Source organism: Nannospalax galili, unplaced genomic scaffold (assembly GCF_000622305.1).
Source record: "Nannospalax galili isolate Female #2095 unplaced genomic scaffold, S.galili_v1.0 scaffold930, whole genome shotgun sequence".
Taxonomy (NCBI): domain Eukaryota; kingdom Metazoa; phylum Chordata; class Mammalia; order Rodentia; family Spalacidae; genus Nannospalax; species Nannospalax galili.
In genome coordinates, this window is record NW_008329328.1 from 932,591 (window position 1) to 951,109 (window position 18,519).

The 18,519-nt window shown below is 41.6% G+C and overlaps 1 protein-coding gene across 1 annotated transcript in view; it reads right to left on the reverse strand.

Annotated features, from left to right (window-relative positions):
• Nucleotides 1-325: 325 nt before the first annotated feature.
• Nucleotides 326-18,519, reverse strand: part of Lrrc1 (leucine rich repeat containing 1) — a 145,903-nt gene continuing 127,709 nt past the window's right edge. The window contains exons 11-14 of the mRNA XM_008836528.3: nucleotides 9,867-9,982; nucleotides 3,920-4,092; nucleotides 2,877-3,013; nucleotides 326-1,400 (exon numbers count right to left, since the gene is read on the reverse strand). Coding sequence (XP_008834750.1) covers nucleotides 1,242-1,400; nucleotides 2,877-3,013; nucleotides 3,920-4,092; nucleotides 9,867-9,982 — 585 coding nt within the window. The 3' untranslated portion in view covers nucleotides 326-1,241. The remainder of the gene's footprint in view (nucleotides 1,401-2,876; nucleotides 3,014-3,919; nucleotides 4,093-9,866; nucleotides 9,983-18,519) is intronic.

The following is an 18,519-nucleotide window of genomic DNA, read 5'->3' on the forward strand; positions in this document are numbered from 1 at the left end:
GACAGCATACAAAAAAAGAGAACAACAGAAACACATTAAAACATACCCTTACCCCTTAAATTAGCAGACTGCAATTAAATCTTGAAGCAGTGTTTTGTTATAATTTGATTCAAACTATTTACAAATTAAATTGCACTTGTATAACGATAGCAACATTTCTATTATGGTAGTAGGTTATTTTGCTTTATTGTGGTCTTTTTTTTTATCTGAATATAAAACTTTTAAAGCTTTCTTCAGCAAGAATCATTCCTTTGCAATACATAATCTATTTCCCCACTGAATTTCTGAACCAGTTTTCTCCTTCTGTGGATTTTTGCTCTACGTCATTATACAAATGGCACAGATCTTTGGAGTAGGCAGTCTGACACTGCACTCATTAGGATTTAGTCACTAAAAGAGAGTCTTTAAAGTGAAGTATCAGCAGTCTAACCCTTTGGTTCATCTTTTCGAAGAAATACCTGATATAACTTATAAATCATTGATAAATTCACCTTTTTGGTTAACAAACAAATCTACCTGGTAAATTACTGATTAAAATGCAACACTTTTAAAATGACCACATTCCTGTTCCCATCTCCCTGCTCAAAGACACACTGGTTACAACTGTCTACAACTGTCCTGACAGGACACAGGACACAGTAAGGCACGCAGTGGACGGTACAAATGAAAACAAATACTTTAGGCCTCGTTTGTTTTTCTGCGCAAATACGAAAATATGTACCGTCTTCCAGATAAAATAACAAAGAAATACATAAGTTTTGTTATGAAAGACCTATACAAAAGTTTTAAATTTACACCATCTGAGCTGCCAAAAAGGTTAAAAAAGTATCAATTTTCCCCATACATAAAGCCTCCTCCCATCCTTAGGTCCGTGAGTACTTAGGTTCAAAATGTCCAGTACTTAATGGAGGGGAAGAGGATAATTCCACTTTCTGCTCTCCCTTACCCCAACATAAGACAGAAATGAAGGTCAGATGTTGACAGTAGTGTATTCTACTTATTATTAACAACTGAAATTTGAGAAACAACTAGGATGGGAGGCTGCAGGAGTGATGACTGACTGAGGGAGGAGTAAGGCACTTTCTGGGAGAGAGCAGCATCCCAGAACGGGGATGGTGAAGTTGAAGGACTGCTTGAGGCTCCTCAGGAGCATAGGACATCTCCACAACAGGGAAGATGGAGCAGGCAAACTGGGAGGTGAGATCCTACACAGATGTGGTCACTCGGTGGGAGGTGCGGTTCTACACGGAGGTGGTCACTCGGTCAGTGGTATGATTGACCTGGTTTTTGTTTGAATCCAGTCCCTTAGCAGCATTCAGATCGTTCCGCAAATTCTCCACTGTCTTTCTCATGGTCTTTAACTCCCCTGGGTGTGGAGTGGCTCTCCGAAGAAGCGTTCTCTGAAAACAAACAGTAGGATGAGTGCTCTGGTTTTATCCTGTTACTTTTTCAAAGTACGCAGCTTTGAGGCATTAGCATTCCAATACAAATCTTACAACTTTAGAAATCATGAGCTGGGGGGAGGAGGTCCCTTCACAGCTATGTACATTTACCAACTGTTCACTGATAGCTAATGGAACATCAAAGTGTTTCCTGTGACTTACACTGTCATGACAGGATGAATTACTTTTAGAGTAAAGGAACACATTTAAAAATATTTGTGTAAAATAAAATTGTTTCTATGAACATAAAGAAGATAACAATATTTAAGATACAATTATGGGCTCTACAGGAAGAAAAAAACCCTAGATTAAGTTTACCAGACTGTTTTACTATGACCCCAGATGGGTCTGGTTTCTTTCAACCCTTGAAGCTTGGGTGTTGAAGAAAAAGGAACACAGCAAAGCCTCCGAGGTGGCTTGTGCTGTGCATCTGCTCTACTGACGGATGTCCACACTTGCAGTGCCGAGACTCCAGTACCAGGGTCGGCAGGCGTAGGACTTCCTAATTAGTTAATATATGACTCACTGTCTCATAAAGCAGCATTTATGTTTCAAATGACCTACCCTGAAGTTTGGAGAGGAAACACATCAGGTCAGCAAGGAACACCACTGAGGCAATAAAACAACTACCGAAATAACTACACTCAAAAGTCTCTGATGAGCATTAGAGAGATACTGACCTCGAACTTACTTTATTGTCCCTAATTCCCATTATGTCCCCTACTTCGGCAAATGCCTGAAGTCCCAACTGCTGACAGTTGGATCACCAAGTAACAAAGACTGCAGCAATAATTTCAAGCCACCCTTTGTTTGGGGGGCTGCAGGCACTCCTTCCAAGCACTGCTGATAAAAATCCCAGTTGTACAAGGAATTTAAAAAGCCCCTGTAAACCAGTAGGAAGTTAAAAGCGGAGACATGCAGCATCTGAAAGACATTTTCAAATATGAACAAAAGTGTAGGCCTTTCAGACATACTTCTGATTTCTGAATGGAAATTGTCAAGGTGGTTCATCTAAGATCACAAGATTCCCCATGAAGGCAAAGGTGGCCTGGTATGCTAAAAGGAAAGAAGTCTGGTACTGAGTCACCTCATAACATGTGAATGGAGTCAACAAGGTTCAGTCCTGAGCAGGGCTGGGGACGACAAAAGACATTACTCACACAGGTCAGAACGGGGGCATTCCCAACTCTAAGGAAAAACACAGTGAAGATGGGAAGACTTTTCAAGTCCTAACATAATAAATGTAACTCAAAGTGCTATTTGCTTATTTACATTTTGTGACTCAGTGCCTAGAAGTAGTTGTTTCCTAAGTTAAAATTTTTTTAAATATTGAAAGGTGAAATAGAAAATATTCAAATGAAAACAGAGAACACCCACATTCCTTGTAACTGTCAATCTCAGAAGATGTCTACTCTAGACGCCCCATCTCCATACCGTTTCGTTCTCTTCTTCATCTCTTTCATCCTCCACAAACCGGATTGCACTGACTCTGTGTACCGCACGGTCATTCCAGGCTTCGTCCGAGACATCATGGACCAAGCTCTCCAGTGCACCACAGCGAGGCAGATTCTCTGCAGTGACAAGGGCACATCAAGGAATGCCAGCATGCAACTGCTAACAGCTATGTGGTAACTGAGTGGCTGACGGATCAGAATGTACGAGAGCCACAGTACCAGGAATAAGGATAGGCCACTGTTCAAACCTCCAAACCTTTGCTATTTGTGAACAAGTAAAACAAAGAGCAAAGAGCCCTGGGTAGAATCACCCCTTTTAATGACATTTACCTCTCATTGAGATCATATAAACTATTTGCTCAACTAATATGCCTAATGCTTCATTATAGAACGTTAACAACATTTCAGGAAGAGTCCTTTTATCGCTCTGTCTGCGTAAGCACTTCATGGTGGTGGGCTGCAGCAGTGAGGGCTGGCACCTTCTCTGGTGACACCCTGCTACACTTTATCTGAGAATCTTAACAGCTCTCCTCTTAACACAAGGGACTGGCAAGATCATCTGGAATGCTTTCACTCTGGGGACTCAGTCTCCCAGGGCATACCGGTGCTTAACAAACCCAGCTCTCTAAGCAAAGGATTTATCCCAGCATTCTGATGTTTGTGTGACTATTTTTTAAAATCACAAAATTTACAAAACAAAGATAAAATGACTCAAAATAACTCAGTGGAGATATCTGTGGATCCTCCAGCTTCAGTTTGAATTTTAGCAAGTTACCATTTTTATGGGCATTACATTTTTGGCCTTACTATAATTCAAAACCAAAAGGCTGCTTTCAGAATCTCAGACATGATAAACATTAGCAACTTTTTCCTCTGAGGATGTACCTTTCCAGAGTAGCCCTACAGTTACCGCACCCGGGCTGGCTCAAACAAGAGACATGGGAAAGGCGGCCTGTGGGCAGGCAGCCCTTAGCTCCGAGTCACTGTGGTGGCCATGGGAATGCTCCCGGAAGTGAGATTCACCTTGGCAAGTAGCTTCAGAAGGCAGCTGAGGAAGTAAGACACAAGTTAGAATCTTCTCCCCTGTGCTGTGGTCTATGTCTGTCTGGAATGTGAGCAGAGGTTGAGACTGGTTGTCAGATAACCACAGAGCCTTTAACTTCAAGGTGGTCAGGGACAAAGGCAGATGCTGCAACCTGATAAAACACATGAGAAGTCACAAGGTCAAACGTCAGTGAGTCAACTCCTGTCAATACAAACGGGGGAAAAACCAGAACGAGCACCCTGAGATTGAGTTGCAAGTAGGCAGACATGACGTTGGTAACTAGATCCGCAGTGAGACAGCCTTCAGTAAGGCCTGGGCTTCCTGTACTTCAGCTACCTCTCTGGGGGACATCTGGGCCACAGGGCAACAATGAAGAAATTATAAGACATCCAAAGCCTTGCACTGAGTCTCAACTGAAGGAGATGAAAAAAAGAAAAAAAAAATCCCATAGCTGGAAGGTCCCAGAAGCAGTTCTCAGCACCTCAAAGGGCCACAGCCTCCCTGGTAGGCCCATCACCTTTCCGAGTATTTCTGGGATGGTAGGAAGGAGAGGGCTGGAGAGCCAAGAAGTTCACCTCGTTCCTAAAATAAGTTATCATTTTGCACTTGATGCATTTGCTTTCTCTAGAGCTTATTTCAGGAACTCCCACTGAACTCAGACCTTTCAGATTCTAGTCACTCCGGTCGCCCAGATTCCCAGGTGATAACTGCTATTCACATCAGATTATTTAGTTGGAGATGAGTGAGTTCATTTAAGAACAATTTAAAAGTTGAAATGTGACACTTGAAGATTAGTTTTATAGGGGCTGAGAGATGGCTCAGTGGTTAAGAGCGCTGCTCTTGTAGAGGACCTGAGTTTGAGTCCCAGCACCACATGGCAGCTAACAACCATTCACAACTTCAGTTGCAGAGGAATCCAAGGCGTTCTTCTGACCTCCTCAAGCATTGCGCCACATGGGTAGACTTACATACATGCAGGCAATACACGCATGCACATAAAATAAAAATAATAAATAAAATATTTTTTCTATCAAATCTACTTCATAAAGACGACCATCAGAAAGCATATATATACTTAGTACTTACAAAATAAATGACTTTATTACTTTAGTGTCATGGGTATTAGTTGGGAAAACTGGTCCCAAGGGACACCTGACATTTTCTGGAGACATTTTTGGTTGCCACAGCTGGGTGGGGCAGGAAGGCTACTGGTATGGAGTAGGCAGAGTCAGTAAAGTGGCTAAATATCCTCCGAGACACAGCACAGGCCCACACTAAGAATGATCTGGACCCCCTTCACAATAGTGCAAACCAACACTTCCCACTAGGGGACCAATTTATTGCATAAACAACTACACCTTTCCGAATACCAGTATTACAAGTATTTCAGTCTACAGATGACTCTGTTATTAAGGACTGATCACAGAAATGAGTTCGTGAGAGAGACATCCTACCTCCCAGGAAACCCACGTATATCCTGGCCACAGAGCAATACTGCATTAGCAGACATCTTTACCATTTGATTTAACAAAGTCTGAGTAAATGTAGTAGGACTCTGGTAGAAACATGAAAAGAAGTTGTACTATAATGTTATACAACAAATCTGGAGCACATAAACTGATTAAGTTATCTTAATAAATGAAGTAAAAATATCAAAGACTGCTGACATGATACAGCTGATGTGTTCAAAAGACTTCTAATGCGCTAGTTATAGTAATGAGATATATTTTCTTTCCTTAATAGCAGGTAGAGTGAAGGCTGGTCTGTCCCATGTGTGTGGGCTGGGTGTGGTGCCCGTATAAGTGTGTGTTCCTGTAACTTCCAGGGGAGTTATGTTCTAAAATCATACCCATAAAGTCAGAGTAGCCATGAGGCTTTATGTTAAAGTGCTCTTCAAAAGACTATTTACTGTGTGTCAGTGTTTCACAAGTGGGGGTCACACATTTTATCCTTCAACCCTAAAATCTGTCCAGTGTAGTAGAGCTCATGCCAACAAAGCAACACTGGGAGAAAATGAAGCAAAGTAGAGTCCCAGCTCCACCCTCACCTCTCACTTAGAGGCGTTTGCTTGCCAATGATATCTCTCCACAAAAAGGATGTTTTATATACATTCACATTCGAGGAAGTTAAAGACATGTACTTGCCAGGCACTACAACAGAGATATAAGCATACAAACATACATACATGAATACCCATTATAGGGCTTAGGATACAGCTTAGTGGCAGAGGTCTCCTCTGTCTACCATGCACATAGCCCTGGGCTTGACATCCAGCCTCGAAGACACAAACAGACACACATACACATACACACACACACAGACGACACACAGACACATACACACACACATACAGCATTAAACACTGCAAAAGCATCAAGTATGCCAAACATTTTCAAATTATAGAAATAAAACCTTTCACATTTTACAGTTTCTTTTAAAATAGGAGTTAAGCTACATCCTCTATAATGTTAAATTTTTCAAGTGTTGATCAAGACGCTTATAGTCAGTATCTCTGCCTTTCTTAACCACAGCAGTACAAGGGGTGAAAAAAATCAAGATCTGAAAACAGACAGTCTGCTCACCATAGCTCCTCAGTAATCACTGGCTTCTCAGCTGAGCACTCAAGCAAAGGTATATGTAAAAGGCTAAAAATAACACTAACAAATAACAGCTTCTAAGGATGACAAGCAGATGATAAAAGCCAAAATAAATTACTAGACTCCACAACAGCAGGGCTTATAATCATATTCCAACACATATTAATGAGCAGCCTGAAACAGTAGTTTTCATGCAAATAATCCAAGCACAAACTTGAACATAGATGCTGCTGGCCATGTCTACACCACACACCAGCCTGTTCTCAACTGTTCTGTGCACAGAAGTGCCCCTGTCCCTACACAGTGCCACACAGATCCTGCTGGCAGGCCAAGCTTCTCAGGACACACTGTAGCTTGGGAAAAGGCATACATTCTCCTCTACTTCCCTAGGAAGGTCATCAACCTGTAAGTCAGAAAATGGATAAAAAACAGGTTCTGGCTTTCCAAAGGAGTTAATACCTTTTAAGTTTAGTTTGGCACCTTTTGTAGACTACCAAATAAACAGAATCAGCAGAAGAAACCACAGCCCCATCTGCACACATCTCTGTTCTATTTAAGACCAAATCGCCCAGGAGTAAAAACATGGTAGTTACTGTTTGCACGGATGGCAAGAGGACTAGCACAAACAGACAACCACTGTGAGTCTTTTGCTTCCCGTTGTGTCTATGGCCAGTCCAACCTCGAGTGACCTTACAAGCCCCAAGAATATATAGCAATTGCTTTGTCAAAAATATTTAACAACTAAGCATGGCCTACCGGTTAATGTAGTATTAACCAATGGTTGAATATGACTACAATTTAATATTTTATCTGCTTGTTACTCCCAAGTAGAATTTTCTAGTTTCAAGGACAGTTCTCAAAACATCTTTGACATGTATAAATGTTTAGAACACAATCACTGAGAAAAATTAAGTACCAAATCTCTAACACTGAAACGCCATGCACCCTCAAGTCTCTGTCCCTCCTCTCCTAACAGAACTGTTCCATTTAGTTGTTCCACAGCTAAATTTTTTGTTTTATTAGCATACACACACACACACACACACACACACACACACACACACACACACACAAAGCTCAAATGTCTATATTTTATTTCCCCATTGACAAACACTGTTTCTAGTATTTGGTACTATTAACATTGAAGTAAGATCCCCAAGCACCCAATTTTGTGTACTGATGAGTATTTCTAGGCAGAGTTTAATAAGAGTTTAATAAGTTTAAGGGATTCTGTTCTGTGCCCGAGTAGTTAATGATACAGGACTCTTCTCAATGTTAAAGAGGTCTTCCTAGTTTACAAGTGGTACTTTAGAGTCACCCTTCCTATAACTTATCCTGTCGAGACTTATATAAAAAATATTTTGCAAAATAACATGCAGTATTGCCTGGCAGGTGCTATTTTTATGTACCCAGGAGAAGGCTAGAAACCTGAATTCACAGTGACTTCCCAGGGTGTGAGGTGTTTGTGAGCTACAACACTGACATGTGGTACTTTTTAAAAAAATTAGTTTTATTAGTTTTTATTAGTTTCAATACCAATATTTTTAAACAAGTAGTGATTAAACACTTTAATAGGCTTAAACTTAGTTATGAATCTATATACGCATGGACTAAATGGTACATCTACCTGACTCAGATGACAGCAATGTAACTCAACTTAATTGGATTTTTCCACCCAGGCCCAAGCATAATAAAAATTTAACTTTCTTCTGGGAATTGCAGAGTGAGTGACACCTCTACTCATGTGAAATTGTTTTTAGACAGTGGAGCCATGTTTCTGCTCAAGAATTAAGAATGGGAACTCACGCTCACTAGTGTAGCAAGAACTAGGGCTTGTTGAGTATCCCCGGCAGCAGGACAGGGGCGGGAAAGAAGAGCACTTCCCAGGCTCAGGTGAGCGGCTGGGTTTACTCCAACAGAAACCGACAGTCCCAATCAATCCTCATTCCCAGCAACTCTATCGAGATGCCCTGAAAGCATTCTTTGAAAATGTACATACTCTGAGGTCATAGCTCAAGTCCAGTTCCAGATTATTTAGCCCAGCTGTCTAGGATCCATTACTAAGAATGAAAGCTGGTGCTGACCTCAGTGATCAGCTAATCAATATGCAGGCACTAGTGCCCCACTGCCCTTGACACTATTGGCTTCACCATGTGAAATCACTAAACATTTTTTCTGCTTTTTCTCTTATTTTTCCCTGTCACACTGAAAGGCAGTTTTAAATTCCTGTCCGAAACAAAGCCTGCAATAGAACACATCATGGTACTGCACATTCCACAAAACTAACAGCAGTTCCATTCAGTCAAGTATTTACCAGACATCCATGGTGTGCCAGATACTGTGATGGGAAAAGTGACAGATACAGTGACACAGAACCAGACTGTGCACCTTTAGGTATCGGCCAGTGCAGAAGGGCTGTGCACAGGGCAATCATTACAAAGGAAGTTCTTTACAAGGACCCAGAGGGAAGCTTCCTGCAGAAAATAAACTGCGGGTGATGAGTAGCGAAGGCAAGGACAGGGTCCCAGGTAGAAGGGCAGCTTGAGCATGCCCAGGGAGAAGGTACACAAGGCACTTGAGTGCTGAAATGAGCTTGGAGGGTTGGAAATAAGACTGTATTCTGCATTCATGAAGCTTGGGCAGTGAGCAGCTCAGATCTTAGGGAACAGTGCTGCTGGGTCATGGGATACCAACCTGGGGCCCTGAGTCATTCTTTGATTCTAAATCACATGGCCATGACATTGGCTAAAAGGCCTCTCACCCTAAAAATGTTCATATACATATATAAATTTTATTTACAAATTCAAGAGGTTGAGAGTGACTAGCACAACATATCAAGGCCCATATTTAAGAATTAGTTCAGCCAGGTGTGGTAGTATGTAGTTATTGGCCCATCTTCCTGGGAGGCTCAAGACAAAGGATGGCCTGGGCCTATCCTGGGCAACACATACCGAGACACCAGGGAGTTAAAAAAAAAAAACCTCAAACTGATACAAGCTCATTTAGGTGATAAAGAGTCTCTAAGGCCCACTGTGATTTAGAAAAGTAATAATAAAAACTAAGGTAAAACCTCCGTGCTGCGTTCTTGGGGTAGTTTTAGAAGGTTCTATCTTTCTGGGAAGCATTTCTGCTCTGAAGTAGCTTATGCTAGGATTGTGCTGACGGTTTCTTTTGTTCTGGCTCAAATCCTCCAGTTCCCATTAAGAACTGTCTGGAGCCTGGGTTGCTCAATTAAGCAGCCGAGCAGGAACTGCAGGGATGCACGGCAAAGAATGGGAATGGATGTACATTTGTTTCTCTCCAGCAAGGCAAGTCAGGACTTTCTTACCTGTTCCCTGCCACGTCCAGGACGTGAAGTTCCAGTGCCTGTGACACCTCTGCAGGAATTCGAGTTAGTTTGTTGTCACGTACACAGAACACAGTGAGGCTGCAGCACCCGCCAATCTACAGTGGGAAAGAAAACACATCTTTCTTTTTCCCGTTTTGAGGAGGGATATGGGTTGGGACAAGGTATTCTGTTTATCAAACAGCATGAAAAAGATGCACAAAATATATCATAAATTTAAATCGCACTGATGACCATATATTAATTATATCATACGAAATGTTAAACATGGTCTGAATATAGTTCAAATAATAAGTAATATATGCCATTCTGAAAAATGTTGCTTTTCATTGTTGACACCTAAAAGAGCTGAATCTGTTAAATGTTAAAGTATGCTAGTCTAGACAAAGGGAATTAAAGAATTCTACTTTAAAAAGTTAGGCCAGAGGTTAAACTGATACTAAGCACACAGTTCAAGGCCTTCCCTGTTAGCTTCAATGGTCTCATGCTCCAGGGTCAAGAAAGGGAGGGAGGGACCTGGCAGATTATACATCAACTGGTACTATGTATATTTCAATAGCTTTCAGTCACCATAAATTAACTGGGCAACTTCATTTTCTCTTGACGAACACAAAATCAATACAACCTTAACAAAAGGTAACATTGGTAAATATACATATCCATCTTCTCCCCTATGAGCTTCTGTTAAACCAATACCTACATATGAATCAACAGCTATATCCACATCAAAATTCATTCTCTTTTTTTTAAGTAAGCGATTCAAAGTTAACTGAACTTTGTACATCTGGTCTTCAACACAGAGGGTGAATGGAGTTCAGTGATTTTCTTGAACAAACGAGCCGTGAGTTTTAGAGTCAGGAAAGTTGAACCAAGTGGAGTGGATAACTTGGTCCCAGACACAATATTCTCCATAAAGCTCTAGACTCTTCTGGTCTTTACCACTCCAAGTAGAAAAGGCTCATGAAGGGATCTATTGATGACTTTCTAACACATGGAAAAGTACTATGCTAGGGCCTCCCACTGGAGGAAGACCAAGAATCGTGGATCCTTAATGATGTCTGAATATATCCGCTGTCCTTTTTTACTCAAAAGTGTATTTGTGTATATAATAATATAAAAAGAATGTATATTTGCAAAATTGCTACATAGTTAAATTTCATTCACAATTCTTTTATTCTTTAAGAATATAAGAATTTCAAATTTATATATTTAGCTGTGGAGTTTAACCATAATTGCTGTAAAAACATTTAAAAAATAACAGACTAGCATTTGTTTCCTGTCACTTGGAGAGTACCAAATGTGAAGAAAGGCCTGACTGCCCCTTTCAGGTCTTAGAATTCACATTTCTCATCCCAGTAAATCTATACTCTATTTTTTATTACATTACATTTTGTAGAAATGCCTTTGCTGTTTCTTTCAAAATATTGGCAATAATCCAAAACTGTCTGAATGTCTCTAGTATTGTGTATTTGTACATATATACAGATAATGAAAGTACTTGACAAGGGGTAGTACCCATCCCACCTGCCCAGCATGCACAGCTGACACACCGACCAAGCGGCCCATGCAGGTATGCTCAGATTCCATTCACTTATCAGACTGCCATCCTGGCCTAGCCTAGACCTTTGCCCAGGAGGCAAAACAGGTCACATTAGTTATTCGCAGCACTATCTCACGGACAGTAGCCTCTCCCAAGGCATACAGAGGAGACAGGACACTGCAGCTGAGCTGGGCGTCTTGCCTCAAAGCTGTCCAGTCTCCCAGTCACCTATAAGATACATGTGTGGAGACTCCACAGCTGTCATATGTGAATATTTTCAATTTTATATCATATGCACATATTATGTGGTGAAAAATAATTAAAGTAGGTCAGAGAGAGTGCTAAGAGTTCAGAAAAAGTTAGCATCCTTAAGAATTTGAGGAGAACAGCAGGGGTGTCCACTGGAGTACGTGAGCGGCCTCCTGGGTTTACGGTCTCATTTCTCCCACTTTTCCTTTTCTAGTTTAGTCTCACACCCATTTGAAATATCAAGGGATGGAAAGCGTTTGCATGCCAAAAGCTTCTCAGGCCCTGGCCTGTCAAAGCCGGCCATGTGTCTATGGTACCTGAGGAAAAATGCCAACAAACAGCACGGGCCACAAAGCATGTGAGGAGCCCACAGTCACTCTTAAATCATGTGCTGTCCCAGGCACGCATTCGTACCAGCAGACAGCCAGTAAGGGATGGCATGAAATTTTGGTCTTCAGAAAAGTTATTAAACAGTCAAAACATAGCTGAAAAGCTACAGTTTATTATGGACGTCAGAGGGGGATGCGGTGGATGGAGGGAGCAGATACCCTGAGGTCATCCACACATGGGTTAGTATTTACGTCCAGTCACATGCTTTGTGGGTCTGGATAGGCTTACTTTAACCGAAAGTAACAGTAAGAAACTGAGTGAAACCACACATGTAATTTAGTGCCTAGCCTATCTGCTGCTGCCAAATAAATGTGGCAGCCACTACTTTTCTAAGAAGTAAAAGCCACAGATCAAAATGATACATCTAATCAAACCTGAGTACCTACTGTGCTAGCCCTGGTCATCTTTTTCACCTGCCCATCTTAGAAACTGCCTCACTGACAGCACAGCCCAGTTGCATTTTATATGGAAAGTAGTGAAGGGTTGATGTGAGCAACTACCGTGTTTCCTGATTCATTTCTGTGTATTTTTACTTTCTCTTCTGGTTTCACAGGCAGAACTAAAGGTTCCCTAGGGGTCATCAGGATAAAATGCCTCTATCACTTAGAAATTCTGGGAAGCAGAGTCACTATTTAAATAACTTAGTACCAGTAGTGTAGGAAAGCTGGTATTTTTAAACTTCCCTTAAACCACTAATAGCACCTTCCAAGAGTATAAGACTTGGATTCTCTAAGAATTATAGAACGTAACTGGACATTTTGGTTTAGCTGTTTTATGTTTGTGCTAATGCACATGATACTGCCTTTAACTGTTCAGTGCTGAGCTAACATGCCTCAGGGAGATAGAGCACCGAGCAGGCCTTTGTACAGAGAACTGAAATATTAACTGCCTGTAGATACATTAGCCTGGAGGCAACAATCAGACAAAGCAGCAACCCCGCTCCATCACTTTTGCTGCTTGGCTTCCAGTTTGCAAACGTCTGGCCTACATGTAAAAGACTTTTCTCCTGGTGTCGTTCTTTAGGTATCAGTAGCAGAATACAACCCAAATTGCATGGACAACACAGGAAAATTTACAAAGAAAACAAAATCTGGCCTGAAATGTAAGCTGAATAATAGTAATATGCATCGTTTGAGAATCCCTTCATCATCTGTGCTGTATTATTTAAATGTTCCCAACTCCATAAATATTTTTGAAATTATATGGTTTTGGGATCCCCTGTATTATTGGGCCACTGACACAAAAATGTTCACCAATGGCTATGGCATTCCTTTGGAATTCCAAGAAAGCAGAAGAAAGAAAATTACAGTAACCACACCACAAAAGGATAATCAGTCCTGGCATTTTGAGGTGTAATCTCTCAATCGCACTGCAATGCATTTATGGCTCTATATATACACATTAATAGAATACTATGATCTTTAGCATATGTACAAGAACACATTCCATTGTTATTTTATTTCCAGAGGATTTTTACTTAGAACATATTTCCCCTACAGATTCATAATAGATACTTAACAAACTGCCCATGTTTGGCATTGCTAGTTAGTTCTAACACTTCTTTGCCATGTGGTCTTGGGTATGATACTTAATTTTTCCCAGTGTTAGCTTAACAATCTGTTGGATATTGATAATGACATCCTACACCTCACATAACTATTATAAAAATTGTCAAGAATAAGCATTTTGAAAGCACCTGACCTAAGAGGCTGGCCATGATGGCTGCCTGGACAGACGCTTGGCAGTGCAGGCCCAAGTGAGCTGCTTCTACATGTGCTTGGAACGGTGCCTTCAGCATACTCGGTGCTGCTCTGTAAAATGTGAGAAATAGTCGTGTGCTTGATACTTGGTGCAGATCAATGAGGTTTTTCTTTTAAAGGATAAATTTCAAGCTATAGAACTGCAAAAAGCATATGTATGCTTTAAAGCTTCTAATGGCATCACCATATTCTCTCCAATCACAGTCCCTAACAGTTTATACTCACACTCCCCTGCACTATTTGTCAACATTTAATATTTTCCTTAAAACTCTTAAGAATCTGATAGGTTAAAATGCTTTTATACTTCCGGAAGGGCCTGTGAGGCTGAAACAGCTTCACAGTAAGAGTCCCTCTCTTATTTCTGGATACCATGTATTTTGGGTTTCTCCACGCTGTGATGTACATCTTTTTCTCAGTGATGTGAAGGGATTTCTAAATAAGAGCTAAGGGGAGATTTTCTTCATATGAGACATAAATGTCTTCCTATCCCTAAGTTACAGTCTTATAGCTAAGAAGTCTTTCAGGTAGACCAATTCATCAAAACCTATTCCCAATTAGACTACCCTAGCTTTCCAGCAGCCCTTAGGGATCCAGTGGTCTCTGTTTCCCAGGGCTGGACTGACAAGCACATGTCATACCAAGCCTGGCTTTTTTGCTTGGGTTCTGGGAGCTGCACTTGGGTCCTCGTGCCTGTGTGGCAGGTGTCTTCCTAACTGAGCCACCTCCACGGTCCCATCAATTGTTTCTTTTGTGACTTATTTCCTCTTTCAAATGTAGGAATGATTTCTCAGTCAAATGCATTCTATTCTAATATGGTTAGGTTTTATATGATGCCTATGATCAGAAACTCATTTTAGAATACAATGTGAATTTATATTAAAAGAACTTTAAAATAAGAAGACAGAAAGCTATCCACAAAATGAGTACTCTATCACCACAGGCATTTATGAACATCAGAATTATATCTATGGGAAATTAGTGTTTGCAGTTGCTGGAATTGTTTGAAGTTTGAAGTTTTCATGAATGTTCTGCAAATTCTGTCTTTCCCATTTCATCAAGCTGACGTGATATGGTTGAGACCTTCTTCTCACGAAGATGAAAACAAACAAATAAACAAAAATTCCTGTGACCTCCACACTTATAGATACGCCCAATTTCTTTTATCCAGAGGTGGTGTGAAGTAGCACTGGCCGGGAATGTCCCGGAGGCACTGTCCCCATTCGTCAGGCCCACACTCACATACAGATTCCTCTCTCTCTAGGAATCATACTACTGCACACTTTCTTCCGCTTAATCCATTCCTTCATCGGAAATATACATTTTAAGGGACTCTCCCTTCCCCCAATACATATAATCAAGCAACAAAATGAGAAATAAAACACACAAATAAATGGCCGGAGGACTCAGAAGCATGCTGTATGCAGCACATGAACAAGGTCAGCCTTTCCGCTGGGGCTAAGAGCTAGAGTCATGCTGACAAACCACAGTTCAGAGAAGGAAAATGAGGGAAGGGAAGTCTTTCATAACTTCCAAAGAACTTAAAATGTCATTCACAGAAAGCATTCTTTTGTGAGATAGTAATCTGAACAAACGTGGAAAACATACAGCCAGATTCCAGGCCATGCAGCTATTAAAACATTTATTTAGAGTAGATGCCGTATTTTGCAATGAAGAACACACAGCGGCTGGCCACTTGGGGCCTTCATGCACTTAAAAAGCAAAATGGAAGTGAGAGATGCAGCTGTGGTCTGAACAATACTTACAAGATGACAAGTTTACCTGACTTTTCTAAAATTCCAAGCAGCTAACAATTAAGAAAACAAGAGACATTCATTGATTTCCAAATGCTTACTACAAATAACACCACGAAACACAAACAGAATCATTTAGTGTGACCCACACAGTACAGACATCTTCCCCTCAGTCACTTGGGAAAAGAGACGCAAATGCATGTGGCTAGAGAGACGGGGCGGGGGGGGGGGGAGAAGCCCAATGTCACGTGCGAACAAGGACGTAAGAGTCTGGGTGTAGATGGGCGTGGGTGGGTGGGGGGTAAAGAGACGGGGGGGTCGTCAGCTGACACACACAATACCGCCAAAGTGAAAAAAGAAAAGGAAAAAAGACAAAGTACAGGAAAAACTACACAGTGCACCAAATCGACGACAGTCAATGCAACTGTGGACTTGAGACATATAAATGGAATTGGTGTTCATTTCAGATTAATATGTCATGTATGCAACTTCATTGCTCAAGAAAAAAGTAATACACTTTTTAAAACAGAGTCCAATCAAGAAAGTGCAGGGTTTGATGAAGTGACATCAAGTAGGAGGTGGAATGGGACTGCAGCACAGGCTGTCACAGAGCTAAGTACACTCGCTGCACAGACTGACTGGACCTGTGGCTGGGACACGCTGAGTGGTTTAGCTGCTCGGCCCTGAGGAGACAGGCACTCAAACCCTATCTGCTGGGCACCAAACTGTGACCCACGGCAGAATGAGACATACGCTCAGCGAGCTGCTTCTCCTAAGAGATGAGAATGTGAACAGAACTGAAGACCGTCTACAGAAGATCCCATTCCTGAGAATCAAAACCCTTTTTGCTTTAACAAGAGGCTGAGGGAGAAGTATAAACTTCACTCAGAAAACGCCACGTGCCAGGAAAGCAACCACAATCCCGGAAAGCGGACAAAATGTGATGGTTCAAATGCTTTACGGCAGAGAGTATTTTTACAATCAATTTAAGCAGACACAGCAGGTGCTCAGTGTAACTCTAATGAAACATGGAGGGTGAGTCTCATTCTTTTAACACCAAAAGAAGACTCCTAGTAAGTGAGAGTGGCAATTTTATAACAATACATTTGTGACATTCATGTCTAGAGTGAAAACCTGAGAAAAAGAACCAATGGGCGGTCAGAGAAGCTGGGAGGAGAGCTTCTCCTTGAAAATACCCTGTGCCTGTCAGTGTTCTAAAATGCCTCTGGTAAAGGCCAATCGGCCTTTCTTTCTGACTGAAGATCCTGCACACAATCTCAGGCCACATAATGAAAAAGCCAGGCTGTGTCTGAATCACTTGTGTTGCCCTGTTCTAACTGGACAGTCACAGCAGATGGGGACTGGAAGGTTCATCTCTGCAGCCCAGTTCATGGCCTAACGACTCTCCAGCTTCAGTTTCTTCATCTGTGAAATGAGAAAATCATCACGACTTCAAAAGGACCCACTTAGTGAGCCCCCTGGAAAACAACAAGTGCCACGCACGGCATTAAGAAAGCAAGCCGTCAATCTCTTTCTCTGTGCTGTTTCTGCATCTAATCCATTCCCATCCACAAGTGCTATTCTGCAAGAGTAAAACTGGTATTCACGGTATCAGCTGTGCTTTGATTTATTGTTTACAGAGTAGAAACAAAATGTTTTGATTAGTAGAATCTTAGTAGTGCCACAGTTTGGCTGAGATACAGATCTGAATATTTCTGTTGGAGACCATTTTACTTAGATGCAGAGGCATCAAGGGTGTGTCATGTTTTTAATTAGCATCTTCTTGTATCTTACCCAGAAAAGATTGGGCACTGTGGGCAAGGAACAGGATGAAAAGAAAGAGGAAGCCCTCACACCCTGTAAAGTGGCTCTCAAGTTCTGGCTGGTTAGATGCCAACTTTGAAACTATTCTAAGGTAGATGGTAAAAAAGGCCAAAACAGAGAAACGAAGAAAACTGAAGATGGCCAGTGATCATGTCAAGGAAAGAGGGTTTGTAAAAAATATTTATCATTTATTATTTTTATTTTATGCGTAGTTGTGTACTGCCTGCAGGTATGTAGGTGCACCCATGTCATGCAGTGCCTGTGGAGCACAGAAGAGGGTGTCGGATCCCCTGGAACTGGAGTTATGGACAGTAGTTGGTTGCCACGTGTGTGCTGGGATTTGAACCCAGATCTTCTGTAAGAACACAGTGTTCTTGAATGCTGAGCCACCTCTCCAGCCCCAAGAAAGGTTTTGTAAAAAGTATTTTCTTTATTATTTTTATTTTATGTGTATGAGCGTACTGCCTGCATGTATGTGAGTGCGCCCATGTTGTGTAATACCTCGAAGGTCAGAAGAGGGCTTCGGATTCCCCTGGAGTTAAGGACGCTTCGTAGCCACCATGTGGGTGCTGGGAATCGAACCCAGGTCCTCTGCAAGAGCAGTCAGTGCTCTTAACTGCTGAGCCATCTCTCCAGCCCCCTAGGTCTTTTTTTTTTTTTTAAATATGAGGGCCCAACAACAACAGGTCTGCCAACAGCTTCTCTGATGAGGGGACAAGGAAGGGACATAAACTTAGCACTAGGCTATGTGGTAGTAATGAAAATGGAAGTCCAGTGTTACTCTTCTCAGTACAACCCTCCTAGTTCCCAGTGAAAAGCAAACCTCCTTGTTTTATCTACTACGGGTTCTCTCTTCAGTCAGCATTTCCACCTCCTTGACAGAATTTAAATGCCTCTAAGACCATAGTCACTCTCCATAATGGAGGGGTTTCATCTCTTTTCACTAGCTTAGAACACTAGCAAGAAGAAAGAAGAAAGGAAGTGGAGGACGAAAAGGAAGAGGAGGAAGAGGAAGAGGAGGAGGAGGAGGAAGATGAGGAGGAGGAGAAGAGGAGATGGAGGAGGAGGAAGAGGAGGAGGAAGAGGAGGAGGAGGAAGAGGAGGAGGAGGAAGAGGAGGAG